Source organism: Corapipo altera, unplaced genomic scaffold (genome assembly GCF_003945725.1).
Source record: "Corapipo altera isolate COAL_440 unplaced genomic scaffold, ASM394572v1 56, whole genome shotgun sequence".
NCBI lineage: Eukaryota > Metazoa > Chordata > Aves > Passeriformes > Pipridae > Corapipo > Corapipo altera.
In genome coordinates this window covers 3,364,176-3,387,020 of record NW_020884896.1, presented here as the reverse complement: position 1 = coordinate 3,387,020, position 22,845 = coordinate 3,364,176, and the positions used below count along the sequence as shown (strand labels likewise).

The 22,845-nt window shown below is 40.0% G+C and overlaps 1 protein-coding gene and 1 long non-coding RNA gene across 4 annotated transcripts in view; both read left to right on the top strand.

Annotated features, from left to right (window-relative positions):
* BTAF1 (B-TFIID TATA-box binding protein associated factor 1) overlaps nucleotides 1–642 on the top strand; it is a 49,556-nt gene extending 48,914 nt beyond the window's left edge. For both annotated transcript variants that reach the window (XM_027647990.1, XM_027647991.1), the window contains one exon: nucleotides 190–642. In XM_027647990.1, coding sequence (XP_027503791.1) covers nucleotides 190–336 — 147 coding nt within the window. In that variant the 3' untranslated portion in view covers nucleotides 337–642. The remainder of the gene's footprint in view (nucleotides 1–189) is intronic.
* A 17,626-nt stretch (nucleotides 643–18,268) lies between these two features.
* LOC113949554 overlaps nucleotides 18,269–22,845 on the top strand; it is a 34,918-nt gene continuing 30,341 nt past the window's right edge. The window contains exon 1 of one of the 2 annotated variants that reach the window (XR_003528467.1): nucleotides 18,269–18,614. This is a non-coding gene — a long non-coding RNA (uncharacterized LOC113949554). The remainder of the gene's footprint in view (nucleotides 18,615–22,845) is intronic. The other variant, XR_003528468.1, reaches the window with a different exon arrangement.

Genomic DNA, 22,845 nt, shown 5'->3' with positions numbered 1-22,845 from the left:
AAAGCTTTACTTTGAAATGTAAAGTTTAATCACATGAATGCTTTAAGTTGGACTGATGAACAGTAGACAGCTCTCTGAAAAACAGGAGGAAGTGATATTTCCCCAAAAGAATCATCGGACTTGAAGAATTTGTTAGTCCTGAAAAAGTTATTGTGTATATTAACTGTATTTTTTTTTTCTTTTGCAAAGGATGGGAAAACTGAAAAAGCAGATACCTCTACCTCTTCTGGGAAAGCATCAATGAAATCAGTACTCGAAAACCTTGGAGAACTTTGGGATCAAGAGCAGTATGACACTGAATACAGTCTTGAAAACTTTATGCATTCGTTAAAGTAACCATCACATATTTGTAATACAACTGCTGCTAGTTCACATTTTTCTGCTGATATTCAGCAAACTTCAAAGCATATAGAGTGAACCTTTAGCTTAATGTGTAAATAGACTTATTGGAAGAGGAATCTTTAGAAGAGTGGCACCAAGTAGTGTCACCTGTTTCACTGGGAAGTTATTCTGTCTTAAACGTTTGCACTGTATAAAAGAACTTTAAATGTACACATTGTGAGGTGGTTTGAATTTTACTTGTTCTGAACAGCTGCAGATTCTTACTTGGTAGAAGAATTAAAACAAAGCAGGTTTTTACATTTGTTAACAAGTGTTACTTGTGTTTTGAAGTTAAGTCCACCATTATTTCTTTCTGTATCTATAATAGTTTTGTACAGTTGTTTCAGTGAGTACTTCAGGTTTTTCAGTGTACATTTTTCTTTTAAACGCAACTTGCTTTTATGGTGTATTAAAGCAATTTTCAACTTTAACTTACATTTGGATCATTTCAGGACTTGTATCACCAGAGGCAAAGCCTAGAAGCCTTGGAAGTATTGAATAATTAAATGGCACTAGGCCTATGCACTCACCTTTGTACATTGAATATAAATATATCATGCTATTCAGTCTTTTGACACCATCTTGAGAGAACAGCTCACTTGAACTTTTTAATGTAATGAGCTCTATTAAATACAGGTAGTGGCCTATTTGAGGCTATGTTTGCATCCTGTTAGCAAGGGTGTACTTTTTTAATTTATCTATAAGGCTAGAATATAGCCACTTTGAGAGATGCATGTATTCAGTATGTTTCAATCCTATATATTTTTTGTAAGTAAAAGAAGAAATTAAATATACAGACAGACGTTTTCCAGAAGTAGATTTTACACTGTCTAGGATTCTAAAATCCATGCTAAAGTGACTGTTTACTAAACTGATGCATGATTTAAAGCTTCTTAAAGGAATAGGGAGGACTTTTTTCTTTAGGAGAAAAAATATATATAGAAATACCTACATTCAGTTTGAGGTAATGGGTAGTTGAAATTGTGTAACAAAGATAGTAAAGGACTTTAATAGCAGTAAGTGAGATTAATATGGCTGTATGTTGTGCAGCTTTTTATAAAAGGGAGGCAGTAGTAAAAGTGTATTTCTAGATGTGCATATGTACCAGTATATGCACTTTTTATAAATATTAAATTATAGATAACTTACAGCAGTTGTCTGAATACATAGAATATATGTATAAATATAAAACCTAAGGTTTATAGCTTGCTGTGTGCTTAAGCATCAGAGCTTAAAAACCACCAGAGACCTCAACTATTGTAAAATAAGATTGTTTTAAAACTATATAAATCAAGACAGTTCTGCAACATTGGAGATGAATTAATGTCACATTTCAGTAGTTATGAACTGCCAGATTGTAACTAAATTAGCATTCCACAAAAATAAAATAAACTGGGAATATATAACTTGGTTTTGTCCGTGTTTAGTTTTGTTTCTGTAGAGAAGACTTAGCTGGCTATATTAAAAAAACCAATGCTTTTGGAAATTACACCTGGATTACTAGTATTAGTTCATTTCTACCTTCATACTTAGAATATTTCTGTTGTGCTTTTAACTGATGATCCAAGCAGGGAAGACAAGATAGGGCTTGGTGTTCTGTTTGCAGAGAAGTTACAATGCTGGAAGTACTGCATACTTGAAGATAACTTGGTGCAGTAATTTGGTGACAGTGCCTAGAAATAACAAGATATTTGAATAAAGAAACCTCTTTAGTCATAAAACACTGCATATGTTTTTCTTCAAGAGTTTTGTTCATAAGAGTTCAGTGGTAGGAGACTGTTCGGCTCCTGTTGGAAAAGAAATACGCAGGTAAAGACTGTCTTAAACCAGTTATTTATCACATTGAGGTTGCTATGCAACCATAATAATTTTAGTGATGGCTCTCTTGGATATGACATCAAAAAGACTTGTACACCTGGAGAAAGGGGAGAGCAGAACCTAGAATAACTGTTTCAAGATTATTATATGTACTGACTGATCTTAAGGGTTCTGTGAATTAACACTTTCAAAATGGAAACCAGCAGGAACACTGCACCAAGGATATAAAACATTGGGTTTAGTTACTTTAATATTTAACGAAGAGCTCTTCTATGCTTTCCAAGCCAGCAGACCATTTGTCATGATTGGCTTGTTTGTGCAGTGTTCTCAGTGCACAAAACTGGATTCATTTACAGCAAAACTCAAGCAAGAAATAGCTCTTGGAATGCCTCTAGCTGCAGTTGACCTGTTTATTGGGTATTCAACTGGACCAGACCAGGGTCTGGGCTGGAATAGAAAAGGGGATTTTTTTATTTCTAGGCTGAAATAAAAACTTCAGAGGTGTCAAGGTCTCAGCACCAACCATATTACTCTCCAGCTCTGCCCCTACTGCAGACATAGAATGCAGACATAATGAAGACATAGCCTAAATCTTGACCGGCTGGAGGCCTGAAAAAGCCCATTAACTGTGAGTAGAACTGCACACAGAGTCATAAAATGCTTTGGGTTGGAAGGAATCTTAAAGGCCATCTTGTTCCAACTCCCCTACCATGGGCAGGGACACCTTCTGTCAGACCAGGTTGCTCAGAGCCCCACCTAACCTGGCCTTGAACAGTCCCAGGGATGGGGCATCCACAACATCTCTGGGCCATCTTTTCCAGTGCCTCATACCCAAGGCTTGATGCAGTGTGTGTAATTTGCACAGAATTAAACTAGTCTATCTCGTAATTTAGCATCAAACAAGCACCAATAGTTACCAAAGCCAGACCTTCAAATTAATGTAGTTCCCAAGTCAAAGCTTGCTAACCTGAGAAAACTAAGTACCTCTTACTGATGGCCACATTCTGGGCTGGAAGAACTACTTTGAAACAACTGTACACAGAATGGTGCTTTCCAACCAAGTTTTAGGACTGCTTGAAATTCTACTTTAAGCTAAACGAAGAGCTACCTTCTGCAAACATGCACCAAGCCTGCATGGTCTTCTGCAATGTCTGTTGTACTTAGCTTAACTAAGAATTCAATCTGGCAAGTCTGACTCCATGTATGTTATCTTTGGGATCCATTTAAGAAGGAAGCTGCCTTGCTTTCTGCAAATGTTATGGCTATTGCAGGTTTCTAGGTTGGTGTGGTTTTGTTTTGTTTGTTTTTTAAATCCTGCTTCCTAATGCTTTTGGAGGTTTTTTCCAATCTTACAGAAACCAAAATTACACTTGATATCCAAGGTATACACAGACAGTGATTTAGTAACTCTAATTAGTTCAAGTTGAATATTTTGCTTTAGTCCTTTGTACTATCTCTACAAAGCTTAAATTTTACCTTAAAATTGCCAGATTTAAAGACAAATGCTTATTTTTACCATTAGTGGTATCCCCAACTTTACTACCATCTCACAGTAAGGCAGGGTAAGATTGTAAGGCAAAGAGCACATCTTTCTAATTGAGCCTTAATTCAAGTGAAAATAGGGCAACTTAAGCCATGTTAGGAACTGTGGAAAACTTCTAAGATGAAAACATTCACATAGCAAAGATTTTATTAACTTGCTTACAAATGATGAATAATAATACAGTGTTAACTCTAGTTAGGTGTGCAGTGTTAAATAGAGTTTTGGTACACGGCAAGCTGTAAAGCTTTTAAGGACCACAGCAATAACTGACTTGTGCTAAGTTGCTTTGTAATCAAAAGCTTGGAAGCTGCAGATTTTTCTTTAATCCAGGCAGAGAAGTGCTGCAGTAGATATGCAAGAAGACAAGAGAAAAGCTCTTTAATAGCTGTCCTTTGCTAAGGTTAAGACATTTTTATGAACTTCTTGTAAACACTGGGTTCCAAACTTGCAACTGTACATCTCAAGTTGTATCCAGCTGGCATTGCATTTGCACAAACCAGCACACATGAATTTAGGAAATTTCTTAGGTTATTTATCCCTCCCCCAAATCTTAAAGTCAACACTTATTCTATTTTCTTAGCTCAGTCGTGTGGATAGGCTAACTTGGAGTTGCATGTCTGTTATTAATTTACCAAGTAATCAAGAAACACAGTTACAGATGATGACCTGCAGTATTTTCCTTTAACATAAAATTCAGACCAGGATTTGCCAGGTTATAAGAGGAAAATTCCACAAACTAAAGGAAAATATTTACTGCTCAATTTCCCTTTTCAGATGAGGGAAAGGAGTCGATCCAGAGAGCAGAAACTTCAAACCCATAAATTCTGACTCAGGTGCAAAAGCTGCAGGAATAGGGAGAAAGGAAGGATATGCTGCATCCTGCCAAAAGGCTGTTCCAGGGACAGAGCAAATTGAACTACTCTGCTGTTCAGTCAGAGGCTCAGAAATAGCTGAGCTTTCAGAACATGCTGGCTGTGTCTCCAATACACTCCAGTTCCAGGGGCCTTTGCGGGGTGATGCTGTGCTGTCCATGCCAAGTCTGTGCCTGCCAGAGACTTCCCATATGTCAGGGTAATTACATTTCACAGTTTATGCAGGCTGGATGCTTAGGTACTCCATTGAGAAACCAGGAATACTTACCAGTATACTGGGAGCAAGTGAATCGTGTGGTTAACTGCACTGGGCTTTTTGCTGCTGTTTCTGTATTAGTTCTCTTTGAGTAAATGTTGTGCTCTCCAGATACACATTTATGTATTCTGATCCTGTTTCACTTGACTCATACTGCACTTGCAATGATTTAATTATCAATCACAGCCTAGTATCTGAGAAATGAAGACTTCAAGTAGAAATCTGGAATGGTAAGCCAAGGGAAGAGCTAATGCAGATGTTAAAATCTAATTGCTTTGCGAGAACAGGACTTGAAAAAAGTCAGTTCAATTTGTCATGATCTCTGCTGTAGCCAGAGAAGGAAGACATTAAAAAGACATCTACTACCAGAAGATGACACACACTGATTCCTGCCTTTCTTCTGAATCAGAGCCACCTCACTTAGGAGCAAAATTAACTTTTGACTCTGCGCTACCAAAACAAGTGTGGCTTTAGGAAAATGCTGCACTGTATGCTGATCCATTTCTCCATGCTGCCCACATCTCCACACAGTCCCAATTATAAAACACTTCTGGGACATTTGCAACTGTTCAATCTTCATGCTTCTGTTTTGTGAGTATCATCACTCACAAACCACAACAATATCGTCAACGAAACTAAAAGTACTGAGATGTTATTTCCTGTTCATTTAGATGCTTTGGATACCTATATAAACATGGGCAAAGTTCATTTCTGGGCATAAAGTCATAATATAACCCATACTCATATTCAAGAGAATGTGTTTTCAAGAGGTGGCAGAGGAAGGAATCATGCACACTAGCAAAACCAACAGTCAATACTGGCCCATCAGAGTTTGCCTTTGTTTACAACTAATTTAACGCTCACCCGCTTAGGCATCATATCAGTTAAATTATCAGTTCATTTGCAAGCTGGAAAGGACGACCTGGCAGAATTCAAAGTTGACACTTCTGCTTTCTTTGCTGCCCTGGTGAGAGCTGCAAGATGTGATCAGCATTTCAGGCTTCTCACGGCCAGCGCAGTCAGCAGTAGTTAATTATTGTTTATAAAATGCAGAACTGTGTGTTCTCGCAGTTACAAGTTGCATCACTCATTGGCTGTGCCTATTATTTATCAGCTGAAGAGCAAGGCAGCAAACAAAGCAAGAAGAGTGAAAAAAACACAAAACCCCATGACAGTTTACATGGGCTGTGTAGGGTCAGGGAAAATGAAGGAGGAGGAAGGGACATGGAATGCACTTGCCATCAGCCCATTTTCCCTGGCTTAGTTTGGTTTATTTCTCCTGATTTCCCACTGTGCAGTATTTTTGCCTCCAGTATAGATGTGGTTGCAGCTGCCGAGGCCACTACAGTACTGCTGTGGAAGAGATTGGAAAGCCTGACCCCTGGGAGCCTCTTGTGTGCTGCTCCTCTTCCCACTCGAGCAGGAAAAGTAGCTCCAACCACCAACACAGAAGCCTGCTGTGCCACCCCAAAGGAGAAAACAAGCCAGCCAGTCTCGAAGTCCAAACGAGCTTAAGTGGCAGATGGCTACGAACAGCTTGTTGCAGCTGCAGAGAAGCCTAGAGAGAAACTACTACCCTTACACAAGAACTCCAAGGCCCAACTCTGGCTGTGAGGATGCAGCAGCCAGTACTGCCTTCATAGAACCATAAAACCACGGAATATCCTGAGTTGGAAGGGACCGATACAGATCATTGAAGTCCTACTCCTGGCCCTGCACAGGACAGCCCAAGAATCCCAACATGTGCCTGAGAGCATTGTCCAAACACTTCTTGAACTCTGTCAGGTTTGACTGCTTCCCTGGGGAGCCTGTTCCAGTGCCCAACCACCCTCTGTGTAAAGAACCTCTTCCAAATATCCAGCATAACCCTTCCCTGCCTTCATGCCCTTGCCATCCCTCACATTCAAAATAAAACAAAAATAAAAATAATAGAAAAGAGACCTCAGAGCCACAAGTCCCTCCCTGCTCCTCAGGACTGGGGGTTCACACTCACTTACTCTGCCCCCACTTCACTCACGCAGGGGGCAAGGATGGACGGACAGACCCTCAGTGCCTGTGAGGCCGTGCCAGCAACCGTGCCAGCTCCCAGGGGTGGCCACGGTGTGGGATCCATCACGGTCCCCGCTGCCTCTGAGATCCCACCGATGGTCACCACCACCCTGTGTGACCCAGCCTCGAAACTCCCCTCTCCCCGTTTCACTCCCCACCCGGCTTTGCCAGCCCCAAAACTGACCCACGCCTCAGACCCCAGCGCAAGGTGGGCAAGGCCTGAGGGCTGTGAAGCCCAGACGGGGATGGCAGGCCTGGGGAGGCAGCTTTGTGCTGCTGGAGTGTTTGCAGAGCAGCAAAATCACCAGTCATCTGCATCTTGTCGGATTCCTGCCAGGTGAGGATCAGCCTGGATTTGGGGCTGAGTTGCACATTTTGCAGATTTATCTGTCTACCCATTCAGGGTGTCTAGAGGCAAGGGGGTTCCTCTGCATTTCATTAGTCTGCTGCTGATCTGTCACAGAGTAAGGCTTGCATCTGTGGCAGAAATGTATTCAAAGTACTAAATGACTTTTGCAATTATTAGATGCCTTTATCAGCTTTGCTTTGGCATTTAATCAGCCGCAAAAGCTATTTATTGCCTCATAAACTCCTCTGCAGCAAACATTATCCTTTAATTAATCCCTGAAAATTACAAAGGTTGATGAGGTAACCCGTTTTTCACACCACCCAATTAAGCTTAGGAGAATTTGTTGCTGGTTTCCCCTTTCATTTTGTTTTTAGACATTTGTCAGCTGGCCTAGTCAGAGGGCTTGTTAGGACAGGTAGTAGCAATTTAGCAGCATGTCCCAGGTAACAAATACCAGGCAAGTCACTGAGCTGTGAGGATTATTCACAGCTGAGAAAGCTGGGAGATGAGTAAAAGTTAAACCCTAATTTAATTCACATTAAAATAGGAAAAGCAATCTGAACAGCATGTGGCTTCAGAGTTAAATGATGTTACAGACTCATTAAAAGATTGGACCAGCTGCTAATTAGGAGTTTTTGAAGCTGAGGACAGAATGGCAAACCTCCTGCATACTGAAAGACTTCAGATGCATACTTGATTTGTATTTCATTAACTTTTGTATATCAGCACTCATAGAAATTCAAAGCATCTGAATCATCAAGATCTGTCTGTGTCTAGAACAACTCAATACCTTAGGATTTCCCCTAGAATAATGTTTTGTAGTCTGTATACAAGGTTTTTTACAGCACAGACAAAATGTTTTGCTATTTCCAGGTACCTCATCCCATACCTCCACCAGAATCAGACATTAGTTTTAAACTGAAGCAGTTCACAAAATAACAGAAATGTTAGGTATCATGATTTCCAACTTTTATATGGCCATATGAGGGCTAGAATTATAGCAGGAAATTCAATGATCTCATGGAAACTTGTTGATTCTACTGCGACAAGGAGAGAGGAGCAAGAAACATTCTCCTAAATATTTGGGAGCTGGTAATGCTGAGTCCTACCTCCTTGCTTCCCATATACAATTGATAAAACCTCTTGTGGAATAGCCATTACCTGCTTGGAAATATAATGTCAAGAAAGAAGGTATTTTCACATATTCATCCAGGTTAGTTACTAAGTTGCAAAAAGGTGTCAGGATCACATAATCAGCCAGACCTACAGCCAATGTTTCATGATCTGTGACTTGTATTTTAGGAATTACCCAGTGATGTAGGTAGTTAAGGAAGTATAAATTTGGCAGAGCACGCGAAGTACGGGAAGGGAGATTTCTCCAAAAATCATTGCACAAATATCCCCATCAGCATTTAAAATTTCCAAAGGAAATTCGGAAAGGAAAAAAAAAAATATCTTGTGTTTGAGAAATGGGAAGAGAGAAAAAGAAAACAGGAAAAAAATATTGCCTCCCATGTTTCTTATGGCTTTTTGTTTTTCCTCATCACTGGAAGAAAAAATCCAACTCAAACTCACAAAACCCTCACTGTTGTTCTAATCCTAGCTCACAGCTGCTAGGGAATTTACATCTCTTGTGTCAGGTGTTAATCACTAAAGAGCAGTTCCGCTACAGCGAGTCTTTCTGTGTGTTAGTAGGTGGTAGCATAGTCAGGACTCAAATTATAAGAGATTATGTTTTCAGAAATGTATTGAAAACTCCAACCCAGCAATTATGTTTTCCAAAGGAGTCCATTTGTGCTGTGTTACTGCTGGAGACATTCTGCATTGCGTAAACGGTGCGTTCTTGCCGCCTGAGTTTCTGAAACGTAAGTAGGGGAAAAAAAGATGAAGTAGGTGGATACTGTTAAAGTAAAACTTCAGAAGCTACGAAGCCTAACGCCTTATGTCCCAGGAGGAGTTGTGGTGAGGTGATGTAGTTTTATGCAGTGATAGATGGTACAAAAGTCAGCTTCCTGTATTGCTGGGGAATGGAGGGCAGGTCTCTCCAGCGGTGAGAACATCAGTTGCCACAAAGCAACACAAATTGAAGTATCATAGGGAGCAAAGAGTGGGAGAGTGTGTAAGGATATCAGGCTGCTCACTGTAGTCTGGCGTTTTGTGTGCTTCTCAATGGAAGGGACTATAATTGTGTCTCTGCATCACTCATTTTATGCATGTTAAAACAAAACTTCCTTTGGCTAAAGTGCATAAAAAGTCACGGTACTGTAATTGCTACTTACCTACAGTTGCTTGAAAAACATTCTCTTGACTGTGTAGTGGATGCAGAAACAAAACAAAGAGAAGGGAGTTTGTTTCCCCCAAATTACATCACATCACACAAACGTCTATTACGCTTCTTTTCACTGTAAATTAAGAATATCCCTGTTGTTTCAAAAAGATGACAGCATCCTACTCAGTGGGCCAAAGGAATGATAATGCATTCTTACAGCGTGAGGAAATCAGCCTTGTTAGCTCTTCTTCCAAGAATAAAGCAAAACAAAAAGTTTAATGCAAGGGTCAGAGTTGCACCCTTTATAATGTGATTCATCAAATGCATTAATGAGAACACCATTTTGTTATTATTTCTAGAGAAGAATCAACTTGAAGAATAGAAACTATCTCACCACGCTGACCCTGGGACTTGGCAAGCTGGGAGCTCCCTGAAGAGTCTTCTGCATCACTGAACCCAGCCTTGCCCCTCCAGAAAATCTCCCATGAGCAGCAGGCTGAAGGTGAAGTCTCTGTGAGTGTCAGGGGTGGGGGGGATTGTCTCCCACAGCTTCAGCAGTGGTGGGGTGCAAGAGGCAGACAAAGGCAATACTATCATTAATGCTTTATTTGGTACAAACAACGCATTTTAATCTGCCAGAAATCAAGTCAGATTGAGTCATAACTGTTGTGAGCTTGGATGCCTGAATTGTTCCTAATGTCTGAACAAACCTTTTCTTCCTGCTTCTGCCAATCTGATTTGCAATCCAAAGGAGTTTGTAGCATTAATGTAAGTACACTGAATAGGCTTTGACTAATTCAGTCTCAGTTGAAAATGAGTGGATGTAATGGGATATTTCTGAGAAGAAGCCTCTTGTATTGTGCTCTTCTGAGTACAAGGTTTGTTTGAATGCTGCCATAGTCCTTTTTGGACATCATAGCCGTGTCTTTGGAACACTGACCTAATAAAATCCAGTGCTGGGGGTAGGGAGCCAGTTAAATGTGAAATGATCATAACCTCTCTACTCAATACAGTTCCTCCAAACAGGGATCAGACTTTTAACTTCAGGTTTTGCACAGTGGGAAAGAAACAGCAATTAAAGCTCCTTAAATCCTTGTAGTTGTCAAGTGCTGAAATTATATGACAGCAATATATGTTTTCTACAGTGGAGATGGGACAGAAATAGGTTATCACATTAATTATAATTTCTTTTGAAAAAAGGAGTGACTTTATTGAGTATTACAGGCAAGACCACTGCATTCCTGACTGGCTGTATGATCTCAGACAAGTCACTTATTTCCTTCTGTTCCTTTTACATGCTCTTTTTGTTTTCCTACTTAGACTGAAAGCACTTCAGGACAAAAGCTCTCTCTCCCTCTGCCTTATGTAATGCCAGGCCTAACAAAGCTCTGCTTTGCTTTGAGGCTTTAGAGAGTGATGAAATATAAATACTTTCAAAGACAATAAGTGACACTGGCTTTGAATGGGAAGTCATAGCCTGGCCTGAGAAGGGGTAATTTTTACTGCTCTTTCCTATCTGCTGATCAGTATTCTCTTGGAAAAAAGAAGACTGGAAATTTTTGCAAACATTAGAGATACTTACACTGTTGTGGCAGACTCTGAAGGAACTGGATTATGAGTGGTTAAATTGCATTTGTCTGAAAATCAAATTAGCTTTATTGATACCTGTATGCCTCAATAGCACCTAAAGCCCAGGAGAGGTTTAGTAAAAATTAAAAAACTCCTTTTCCTAAGCAGACACTCATGATTAGTTGCAAAATTTAACCATCAGGTGTCTTGAGAGAGACGAGCTTGACAGTGTGGTAATATTCAGGCTGTAAAACAAACAAATGAAAATAGGCTTTACTTTGAAGAATTATGAAGATTTTGCATACCTTCTTTCATTTTGTTTTTTATATTTTTTATCACCTGAGAATCCTGTCAGCATAAAGGGCCAGGCAACATACAAACCCTGCCACAAAAAGGCTGTTTTTCCTCCAAAGAGCAGTTGGTCTTGGGGCACAGTGAGAGGGGCTAAATTAAGCTGCTTAAGAGATGCTTGGTCTGACTATATTTTATAACCTTTTTTTCTTCAGAAGTTCTTGTCATGTCAGTTCTACCAGTTGATCTACTTTATTAATTTTTTTTTCCAACTTGGCTCTTTTACACAGTCAAACTGCGTTCTGTAATAATTAGATAGATGAAGAGCTGAGATAGGTGGAACTCTGACAGAGACATAAGATTAAGTGTCCAGAGAGTAAAAACCTCTTAACCATGATCAGCAGCAGAAGACACAGCAAGTGAACTTGCACTGATTAGATTAAGTCAGCCCTGATGGCACAGGCATGGAAAATAAGTGCAGTAAGAAACTCCTTCTCGCTGATTTGGTGCAAGGCTGTGATGAGGAGCACCTGGAAAGACAGACACTGTTGCCTTTACTCTGGCCTTTTATTTTTTTGTTTTAAAAGCTAAAGAAAGTCCCAATAAAATTATTTTAACAAATAGACTGACTGATGTAATCATAGAAGGGCACATTCAAGTACTGTAGTAGTATACACAGTTTGCTTCACCCCACTTCTCCTGTACAAGGAGCTTTTAACAGAGGTGGTATCACTAATTATTCCACAAATGAAACACAGAAGTTGTGGTCTGTGTGTTTTCCCTCAGAAGATTTGTGACTGTCCTTCAGAATCAGAGAAAGTATTTCTCTCATGGTAGTGGTCCAGGTTTAGATAGTCTGTTGATATCATCAAGGTGGGCAATTCTAATTCACCTTCTAGTTCACTAAAATGTATTCCCAGTAACGGCAATTTTTTGAGAAAAAGCACGAGGTCACTGGACCTCCTCATCCTCCAGGTCAGCTCATCATTCACGTGCCTACAGTGCATATAACTGCAGGTAATATCTCATAAATCCAGTAATCAGGTGCATCTTTATAGACTCCTGGATACCTGTTAGGTGATTGGGGAATACTGACCCTGCTCAGTGTTAAGTGCAGTTAATGCTTTCATACTTGGCAATGCAACTTCACCAGGAGTAGCTCAGAGGAAATGATGTGGACAGCAGCAGTCCTGAGATCTTGTCCTTCTTTAACATGTGGGAACGTCACTTGGAATTCACACCTGCGTGTCCTTGCAGTCATCTAACTAATTTTTCTTTCTTCCTTAACATGTCAGTGTAACTGAAGTTCTTATGAACCATGAGAAAAGATGGAGGCTTGCTGGTGCGAAATGAAAGTGTGCAAAGCAGGCCTACAAGAGCACTTGCTCTTTGGATTTTGGTGCTGTTCAGGCAGGTACTATTTCAGTGACCTGCTCTGCTTTGCCAGGACAGGCAGTTCTGAGTCTGTGTAAAGGCAGCTTTAGGCAACTTAGTGAGCCAGATAGTTCAGTCAGCTTCACGGTTATGGAGCAGCTGAGTAGGAGTTTTCAGGAACAGTTTTGGACTTTAATTTTTAATTGTGTCCTTTTAAATTTTTTTAGTTTGGCCCTACAGTGAAATTTGATTAAGGCAGTAGTAAAGGTTTTCCACACCAACAATTTTACCTTCAAAGGCATTTGCAGCTGTGACCTCGGACATTGTCCCTGTTTCATGTATTTCTCCTCTACTGACAGAAGGAGGAATTCATGTTTGCTGTTCATAAATAGGATCATGCCAGAGAACATCCTGACTCTGTGTGCAATCTCTCTGTCTGCAGTCTGTCTGCTTGATTTGCCAGCCCTGAATTTTCAGCTACCCACTGGATTTGAAAAGGGGCAGATATTAGATTTTTTTCTGAAATTAACTCTTTCTTCTAAGGGCCATGAATGGAAATGAAGGGCTAATTCCCTTGCTGTGGTGCTTAGCCCTGAATTATGCGGCAGGCACTCTGAGAAATGCTATGATATTCTTAGAAATCATTTTGATGAGGTGTCATTACATCGGCTGGAAGCAAACGCAGATGAAAAGCTCAACAGATAAAAAACCAGAGGAATTCCCTTCAGTCTGAGGTTCATGTCCTCATTCAGGAATTGAATTTGGAATCTGCTTGTCCTGGGTGTCATAAGAGTATGTTCTGAAAGCACTCACACAGCTGTCCAGAAAATCTGAAAGGATTGCCAGCCAGCTCATTTGTCTTTACCAGCTACATCAGGCTTTGATGTGCTGCACATGCACCCACATGATCTTTGTCCAGGTGGACAAATGTCTAGTTTAATGTTTAGCAGTAGGTCCTTCGTAGCCCCCCAGTCAAGGGCTTCAGTTACATATTAATGGCACAGGTCTTTGTGCAGGTTCATCAGCAGAAACATTGGTACATACTGGGGTCGGGAATGTTTCGGCTCACCATGCCAGATATAGCTGCTGGCCCCAGTTTGGCAATTACTTCAGTGTGCATGCAATTTTAAGCACATAAGTTATTCCAGTCAGTCAGGCTTGTGTTTAGAAGTGCATTGCTGACTGGGGAATTTCTGGCTCCTATAGCTGTTCGGATGTTGGCTCCCAGGAGTCTTCCTCCAAATTTAACAAGGTCTCTGCTTTACTCTCTTGTGGTAGAAAAGTGGTAGCCTGCTTTGCTCTGTCAGCACAGACAGCAAATCTGCTTTAACTACCATCCTGAGAAGGTCTATCATTTATGCATTGGACAGATAACTTGATGGGAATAAACACGTGATGGTTTACTCTGAGAGGCCAAGCAATATGCATTCCTACAGCTGGGACTTGTTAGCTTGGTTGCATAAAAGCTCAACCTACCCAACTGGCAAAAATTTTACACGAAATTTTACAAAGTTGGGTGCTTGTTCCACGAAGTTTAGAAGTTTTGCAGAGCCTGAAAAGGGCATTAGAGAATAAGAACCAAAAGACATATTAGAAATGGAATTGCTTTTGCAGCAGGTTTGGGAAAGAAATGTGTAAGCTTCTTTGAACAAGAACATGAAGCTACATCAGCTCCATGCTATACATGAGATAAATATTGTTCAGGGATGTGTGGAGAAGATATAGCAGATTAATCTTGAGGGAGGAGAAGGAGTGTTTGGGACATATGTAGGTAAGAGAAATGTACTTAAAACTGCTATTCTTTATCCTGATTTTTTTAAAAAAATGGATCCTTCACTTTACTGCACCATAACCTATACGAGTGAGGGAGTTTCTCTTTTCTCTGGGCAGTGATGTGTTGTATCTTTTTTTCCTGTATTCACTTGTACTAGGAAATGTCTGCAGACCATCTGCCACTTCCACCTTGGCTGTGGAAGAATGAACCTATAATAGGGAGACAGTACTGCCTTACAGTGCAGGTCTTTCTCTTCCTTTTTAAACACATCCTTCCCTTGAAGAGCAGACCATCCAACCTGGCCCAGGTCAAAATGGGACAATGGCAAAAGCAGCTTTTCCTGTGAAGCTGTGCTTTTTACAGCCAACTGTATAACGTAAATTTACTTATTATATAATTAAATATATATTTAACTCTTTCCTGTTTTCAAAATCGTCATTGCCTATTCCATCGAGGTTTTGGGACACAAGCCCTTTTTATAAGAAGAATCTTGGTCAGTGCTAGGTTTTCCAGATCATAGATCACTGCTGTACACACACATCAAACAATTTTTCATCTCCTGGAACTTCAGATGTATTCCAGCACCATTCTCCTACGGAGAAAGTTGTTCCACAGTTGCCAAAATAAGATTTCCTATGCCTCCTGCCTACGCATTTGAGACTGTCAACTCTCTGAAATGGGACACGGAATTACAAGGATCATGGGTTTAGGAAATTCCTAAGCTCCTGCAGTACTGCCTGGGCCTTTCAGTTGTCGGTAACTACAGAAGGCAGCTTCACATCAGAAGTGGTCTGGATAAATGAGCACCTTGGACACCACCCTCCCACCATATCTTCAGCTCTTCCTCCAAGCACCTGGGAAAGCTACAAGTAGCTGGGGAGCTCTCTCAGCTGTAGCTAATCTCTTCTCTGTCAGAAAACCCACAGCTGTTCCCAGGTGCAGCCCAAGTATCTCCAAGCAAAACAGCAAGAAGTGGGGTTCCGTTTATGACAGGTTTTCCTGGCTTCTATAGAATAAACGTGAACTTATAACTCTGTGGGTTACATCAGACAGCACAGTGTGGTATTGCTCTCTCCTTTCCTCAGCTGTGCAGTTCAAGCTTCTGCTCATAACTAAGAGTGAGGATGATCTAAGGAGAGGTATGTATAAGGGTCTACAGCATGTTTGGGGCTGTGTTGGTGGGGAGAGGTGGAACTGACAGAGAGGTGGTATCAGCACCTTCAAAAGCCTCAGAAGGGATATCATGTTCTTCAGATCCAGAGAGAAGCAGCATCTTTGCTGACTGCCTTGTCCCACTGCCAAGATGAGGCTATTACAAGTAAATGGCTCGGTAATAGGAGTTGCAGAAGGGCCCCAGGAGTCCAAGCAGGTGGCACAGCTGGTGATGACAGGCTCAGTCTGTGGGAACAGTATGTGTGCTAGAGATAGCCAGGGAGAACTCATTTTAGCAGGAGCTGGGCAGACTCACAGTCACATGGGTTCTGGCTCAGCTGTACAGCTTGAGCTTTAGGAAGCTGAGAAAATCAAGTTTTCAGAACTTGCATATTGCAGCTGAGTGACTCCACAGCACACTAACTCCATTTCCTGGGGCCAATGAGTTGTTCTCACAGTCCTATTTCTGCTAGAATCACAAAACAGATGACAACCGAATTTCTAATATGATAGTGTATTTAGAATTGGCTCGGGAATTGGGCAAAGATTCAGTTTGAGTATTTGATATGAAGTGTTCACTTCAGGCTAATGCTATTTCTGTTACATCCCTCCTTCAGAGCATGATTTAAGAGGACTGTCTGATAGAAGGGCACTGCTACTTGCTGACTCCACGTTACCTCCTGCAGCATTTTGAATGCAGCTTAATTCCTCTGTGAAAAGAACTGATACAACCAATCCCCATGAACTCTTCACACTTGATGGAAACACAAGTGAAGAAGTTGATCCATAATAATTAGGGAATTGGGATCAAAAGCAGGCAGGTTTAACCCAAACTGTTTTGCTCAGAGGCAATACTGCAGTTTATAATACACAACTTTATTACCAGAGAACATCCTTTCTGCAAGTGAAGGCACTTTCCAGAGAGGAAAAGCTGCTATAAATATAATTTTAAATTCTACTCAAACTAGGTTAGGAGAGTGTGAGTTTGAATGGTACTTGAAAGACCAAAAGGAGAATGTCACGTAGTGTTGTCCTATTTTGGCATCACTCCTCAGTGGAAAGGCCAGTGTTACCTATTTGCCCTCACATGTCATTCAGAAATAAGAAATCAAACACAAGACAGAAATTATGTTCCTTAACATCATTTTCCAAACAGATGTTGTTGTCCTACTTTAGAGCAGTGGCAGGCATCTTCAGTACAGGGCTGCAGTTGCTCTGTGAAAGGCACACTGAACTATGTTTTGTATCAACAGTCCTTTTGCACGTTTGAGACACTGTGCTAATACAAAGCTAAACTGCAGAAGAGATTCATCCTCCCCCACACTTTGCTGCTTTTCCTCTTACATTATACACTTACTGTACACTCTATAAGCTCTGCTGAGTGGAGCTCAGACTTATAGGATGGATGTAAATTTAAGATTTAGGGTTTTTTTTCAAATACGTTGTGTGTGAATAGTCTGACAAATGTGGAGGATATCACATATTTTAGCATTTGTTTTCCTTTGTCTCATACAACCCCTGGCTTCACTGAGGATTAGCTGTCAGCAGCCATTACACAGCAGTGAGTTAACTACAGGAGTTACTGGATTATATAATCATGTAGAAATTTCCACACTCAGTAAGTCATCTCTCCTCATGACCAGGTTTTTTCTGGCCTTCTGGCTATATAGTCTATACTAAACTTTTTTCAGGGCAGTGATTGAAGCAGTATTACTGAAGGAATTCTAGCAATAAGTTTCCTGGTATCTTACGGATTTTTCCAGAATAAAACATTAGCAAGACACCATTACAGATTCTCATGTTTATATCCTGTGTGCTCTGAGCGTAGTGCTTTCATCACATGGCCTTCATTACATGGTACTTCTCTGCCTCTAAACTCTCTTTACAGAAAAGTGCTAAAACATTCTATCTCTGGATTTGCTTTTCTGTGCTTTTTAGGATTGGGGTGGGGTGGCTGCATTATTGCTTGGTTTATATTTTGCTTCATAGAATTCTACAGCACTTCAAGAACTTAATGTCCTTTTCCTCTCTGTGGCAGGTCTTTTTTTCAGTGCTTGCTGGAGTATATGTTTTCTGCTATGCTCTAGTGTCAATACTTGGAATCTTTGACTAGAACAACCTAAGCACCTAGTGTAAACATTTCAGCATATAAAAAATCTCAACTGAGGAAAGGAAAACCAAAGCTGAATCCACAAAGTTATGTCGATGTTGTTGAATTTGAGCATCGCTCTGTCTAAGTGTTTTGTTTGTGGTGGCCAGAGCATAATCCATGTCCTTGAGTTAGGCACCTGTAAGTAAATAATGTGATGCAGAAATACTCGGGGTGCTTTAGCATTGGCTCGTTTAGTTGCTTTTCAGGATGTGTTATCACAGAGAGCATTTCACGCTCATGACAGTAGCGATACCTTGGGTTATGCTGCCTGTGACTGGAGGAGGGCTTTTGCTTTCTGTTATTTCACTTCTATATAAAATGAATTCTCTGGACTAAGAGGGTGGGAGCATAGCAATGACTTACTAATTAAAAGGCTTGGACACCCCGTTGGGAGGGAGGAGCCCTTGGTTCTGGTTTCTGTCCTATTTCTGAGCTCCTGATATAATGAGTATCAAATTCTGCTTATTTCTGTCAGAGTGACTGAAATTTTTCTAGAAAAAACATTAATTAAAATGGAGATAAATTGGACTGCTTAACCTTTCTCCATTCCTTCTCACCTGACCCTTGCTAGCTCACACTTGCAGGTCATTAGGTTCAATTAAGTAAGTTAAAAAGCCATGAGCAGGCATTTCCTAGGCTAGAACCTGTTTAGTTAGATAGCTGTAAAGTAACAGAGTAACATTAGTGTTTGTCTAAAGCTGGAGCGGATGAGAACGACACAAAAGTTGAAACATTTTCTGGTGGAGTCTCACTGACAGCCGTAAGGTAGAACTCTGTTTTCAAATTAGTTAGAACAATATTCTATTCCCTTATATTTTATTTATTCTTTTGGGCTTTGATATTGCATTCCATTTTTGTTAGAAAGTGATTCCACATTAATGTGTTCAGCATATAATGAGCTTGTTATACAGACGTAAAATGTTGGTTGGTGCTGTCAAAATGTATTTACATTTTTAATATTTGTAGCAAATCTTAAGGGGGGAAATGCTTTTGGTTTTCTTCGTTCATGGTTGTAGATAAAGGGATGTGACTGTAAGAAGTAAAACTGTCCAGCTCTGAGCTGTGACAAATTCTACAACAGGTAGTGATAATGGGGAAAAGAATCCAACAGCCAGTCACCCACAAAACAGAATATGTGTCACGTCTTTTAACCGGGAATCTAATTACCTTCTAGAGTAAGTTGTAACTACACTGAACTTTACTCCCTACAGATAATCTCTTTAGGTAGAATCCTCCTCATTATGCAACATCATCTTATTAACATCCCAGTATTATTTTGGTGCTCTTTGAGAGGAGTAAAGAAATATTACCATTGCTTGTCACTCATTCATAAACTGGTGACAATTTACAAGTGACAGCATGCAGGTCTAGTCCAAAGTAAGAAAGGCAGAGGCAGAATGCTCAACAGGACATTTCTGGCACATGTGTGTATGCTGTGAGTCTGTGATGTGGGCTCTGACTACAACAATATGCACCAGGCACAGCTGGAGGAATTAGGTATGTCATGAACAAGATTTTGTCCATCTCTTAGAATTTCACGTTTGTTATTTGACACTGCCCATGCTCTGTAGTCTGACAATGAGATTAGAGGCCTTTTTGTAACTTTGAAAGCAAAGATCTTGGAGACCAGCTGAGATGAGATCATGAATTGTATCTTTGCCATGGTTTTTGGCAGTATTTTGCAGAATTATTTTGCATACAAATTGTATCAACCCTCTCTCTCTTTCAGACTTTTATTTCAATGGGTACATGTGGAAGCTGGCAAGCAAGTCAAGAAGGTGTATCAGAGGGCACGATGTAGTTACATGTAACTTCATTAAAAACCATTTTGATTATTTACCTTAGTGGTGATGTTTATGCTGTTCCAGAGACCATTTTTCTTCACTTGGTAGTGATCAAAGTATGTGTCATCAAATAGTTAAGAGTAGTTGCTACAACCATGAACAAAAAGGTTAACTTCTTGCTCTAGAGTGCAGGAAATTGTGAAAAAGAAAATAGCAAAAAATAAAAATATCTCCAAGTGTTTTGACCGCTCAGGCTACTGGATAGAGAAGGAGAGATACACTGTTCTCCTGTATGTGAAACATGGGCTGATAAATATGTTCGCAAGTGCTTTATGTGTTTAGGCCTGCAGGTGAAAAAAACTACAGGGGAATACCCTGAGAATCTAAGTAGATCTTAGGTTATTGAACAACTGAGAAGTATTAGGACAAAAGCAGTTTTATACATTTCTGTTCACAAAAACACAGGTCTAAGCAATGCCAGGCAGCAGCTCGAAGGGGATTTTAGGAAGCTGGTAGCAAATAAATATCACTCAAGCTCCCAGAAGTAGTAAATGGATACTTGATCTTACTGATTTAGCCCCAGGTGCCTACCATGGCACTCAATAAATGGTAGGCACAGACACATTGAGAAGTTACTGTGCTCTGGGGAAAACAGCAGGAATTCTGTCCTAACCACTGCCAAGGGCCTGCCATATGACTTCATACTTGCTTATGGTTTATTTCTCCTTCAAAAACAGGAAAAGGGGGATATTTGGGGACCTTTATCATGTTTCCTTCTCTAACTGTTGTAGGTACAGTTTGTTACCTCAAGATAAACTGCAAAAACTTGCTTGCCCCTGGGGAGAGAGAGAAAATTCATTTGAACAGCCATCATCTGCGTGTGCAGCTGGTGCGTGCAACTTTGTCATGTGTTCATAATAGAATTGTGTGGCATAGGGCTTTTCAAATACCTCTTAATACTTCTATGAAAGCAGGTTGCATAGGTTGTGTGTTTTAAAACTCATTCCTTGGCTCATCCCTAGGAGAGAATGTAGCAATTCTCCCCGTGTGCTCCTGTTGTTTATCTTTTGCTAAACAGAGGAAAGCAGATTATGGCTTTTAAGAGCTAAGCTCTGGCTTTTTCTGCAGGTCTGTGTGGAGGGACATGTTGCTTTGGTGCCTTGAATGCAAAAATGCTTAGCTTAGAAGCATGCCTAAATAAGCTTAATACAAAGCTTCAAGAGTCATACAGGTAGCTATTTTAGTTCAGTTTAAGTTTGCCAAAATAACACATACAAACCAGAGGCAAAAAAAGGCCATGCAGCCCTTCGTACTTAAGTGCATTGGTTTAAATTGGGTTACTGCAACCTTTAATGCAAGTAAAGTCTGAGTTAAATGCTTTTATCAGCTGGAGAAGGGAGATTGTCATTTTCAGTGTACCTTGCAAAAGGTAAGGCTTACTTTATCAGTAAGGGAAGGATTGGGGATTAGAAGGTCCACAGGAACAATTGTTCTCTGTAACTGAAGAGGGGGTAAACCCAGACTGATTTTTGTCCGGATGGACTTGGAACATCGTACAGTGAAAGGCTACAATTAGGAACTTAATACTCATTAATTGGAAGGTGTTCATAAGAACTCCCTTCTCTGAAGTAATGAGAAGCCTACAACTTCTCATCCGTTCATTCACTACAGGAATTTATATTACAGATCACTGTCTTGTAAAAGCACTTCTCCTGGAAGAGTAGCCAGTAGATCATTCTCCTGAAAGTTATAATTATTCACTACCAGTTCAAAATCAAGTTCATGTATGAGATATTGCACCAGGTAACATTAGGATAAATTAGAGTAACAAAAGCCACAGGGCTCTGCACACTAAGGAGCTTTCACAATACTTAGCGCAGGTAACCTCATCAGCTTTTCATAGTTTCCAAAGGGCATTTAATTTCTGCTGTAATCCTACTCAGTTTCTGTTCAAGTGGAACACATACATGAAGTCAGCCTGTAATTTCTAGTATTTATAGTTCCAACAGGGTTCTTGAGCTGCATTTATGTAGACATTGAAAGAAAGCAGTGACATAGACCATGCACCATTCTTGTGGTCTTCACTTGCCCTGACATAGCAGAATTCATATTTTTTTCAAAGAAATATTCTGTGCAGTTCCACACAGCTGTATCACTGAACTTTGTCTCCTATTCTTAAAAAATAAGTCATTATAAACTACTGTTGCGGCGATTTTTAATTATTTTTTTTTTTTTACTGATCATTCTAATCCCTAGCCTGCAAACATTTTTAAACTTCTAATAAAGGAGTGCAGTATCTTTGCCAGCAATTTTTCTTAAGCTCAGAGAAAATAATTCAACACTTGTATTCTCATGGCTCTTGATGCTACATTTCGTGGGGAAAACTACATTCTCAGAAATATTTCCACCATATGTATTTTTGTATTTACCTTCAGCTTAGCATAATAAATAACTTAGCAAGTGTGGCTTTTCCATTTTAGAGAGAAAACATAAGTGGATCATATATTGCATTATAAAATAACTAGAAAAGACAGTTTGTGTGCGTGTAAGTTGTTTCTCTGCTTAACCTTATCTAGTGAAAACAGTTCTCCAGTACAAGATTTGGGGGTTTTGTATCTGGTATACATTCCCATAATGCATATCCCAAGATTTCCTTAGCATGTGCAAAGGATGACAAATATCAGTACTTCATACAACTATATTTAATAAGTTATTACAGAAAAAAATAAAGTCCAAACTACAAAGTTTAAGCAGTTGTAAGCAATAGCAGCATTGAGCTCCATGTTTAGTCACAGTACTGCAGTTCCATACAAGCATTAGTCCAAGCCAAAAAGGAAGAAGCTTTGTTAGAATTACTAGCAAAAACAATCTAGGAGAACATGTAATAAAAGATACAGTACATTTAAAATTAGTTGAAAAACAAGTACAGAGATCTTAGCTGTGAATGTTCTAAAAGTTATGTCCATTAGTTTGACAGTAAAATTACAAATATCTAATACTTTATACCCCAACAGAACTATGTCCAGGAAAGAAAAAAGAGCAAAAATTATCTCTTATTAGCACCCTGGTTTTCCACTTACTGATGAACTTTTTCTCATGTGAATTTGAGTGTGTCAGAATTACGTGACCAATGTGATTTCTGACCAGCTACCCATTTGGGGTATAGAGTAGTCACTAACATGAATATAAAATACTCTGTGGTATGATAGAAC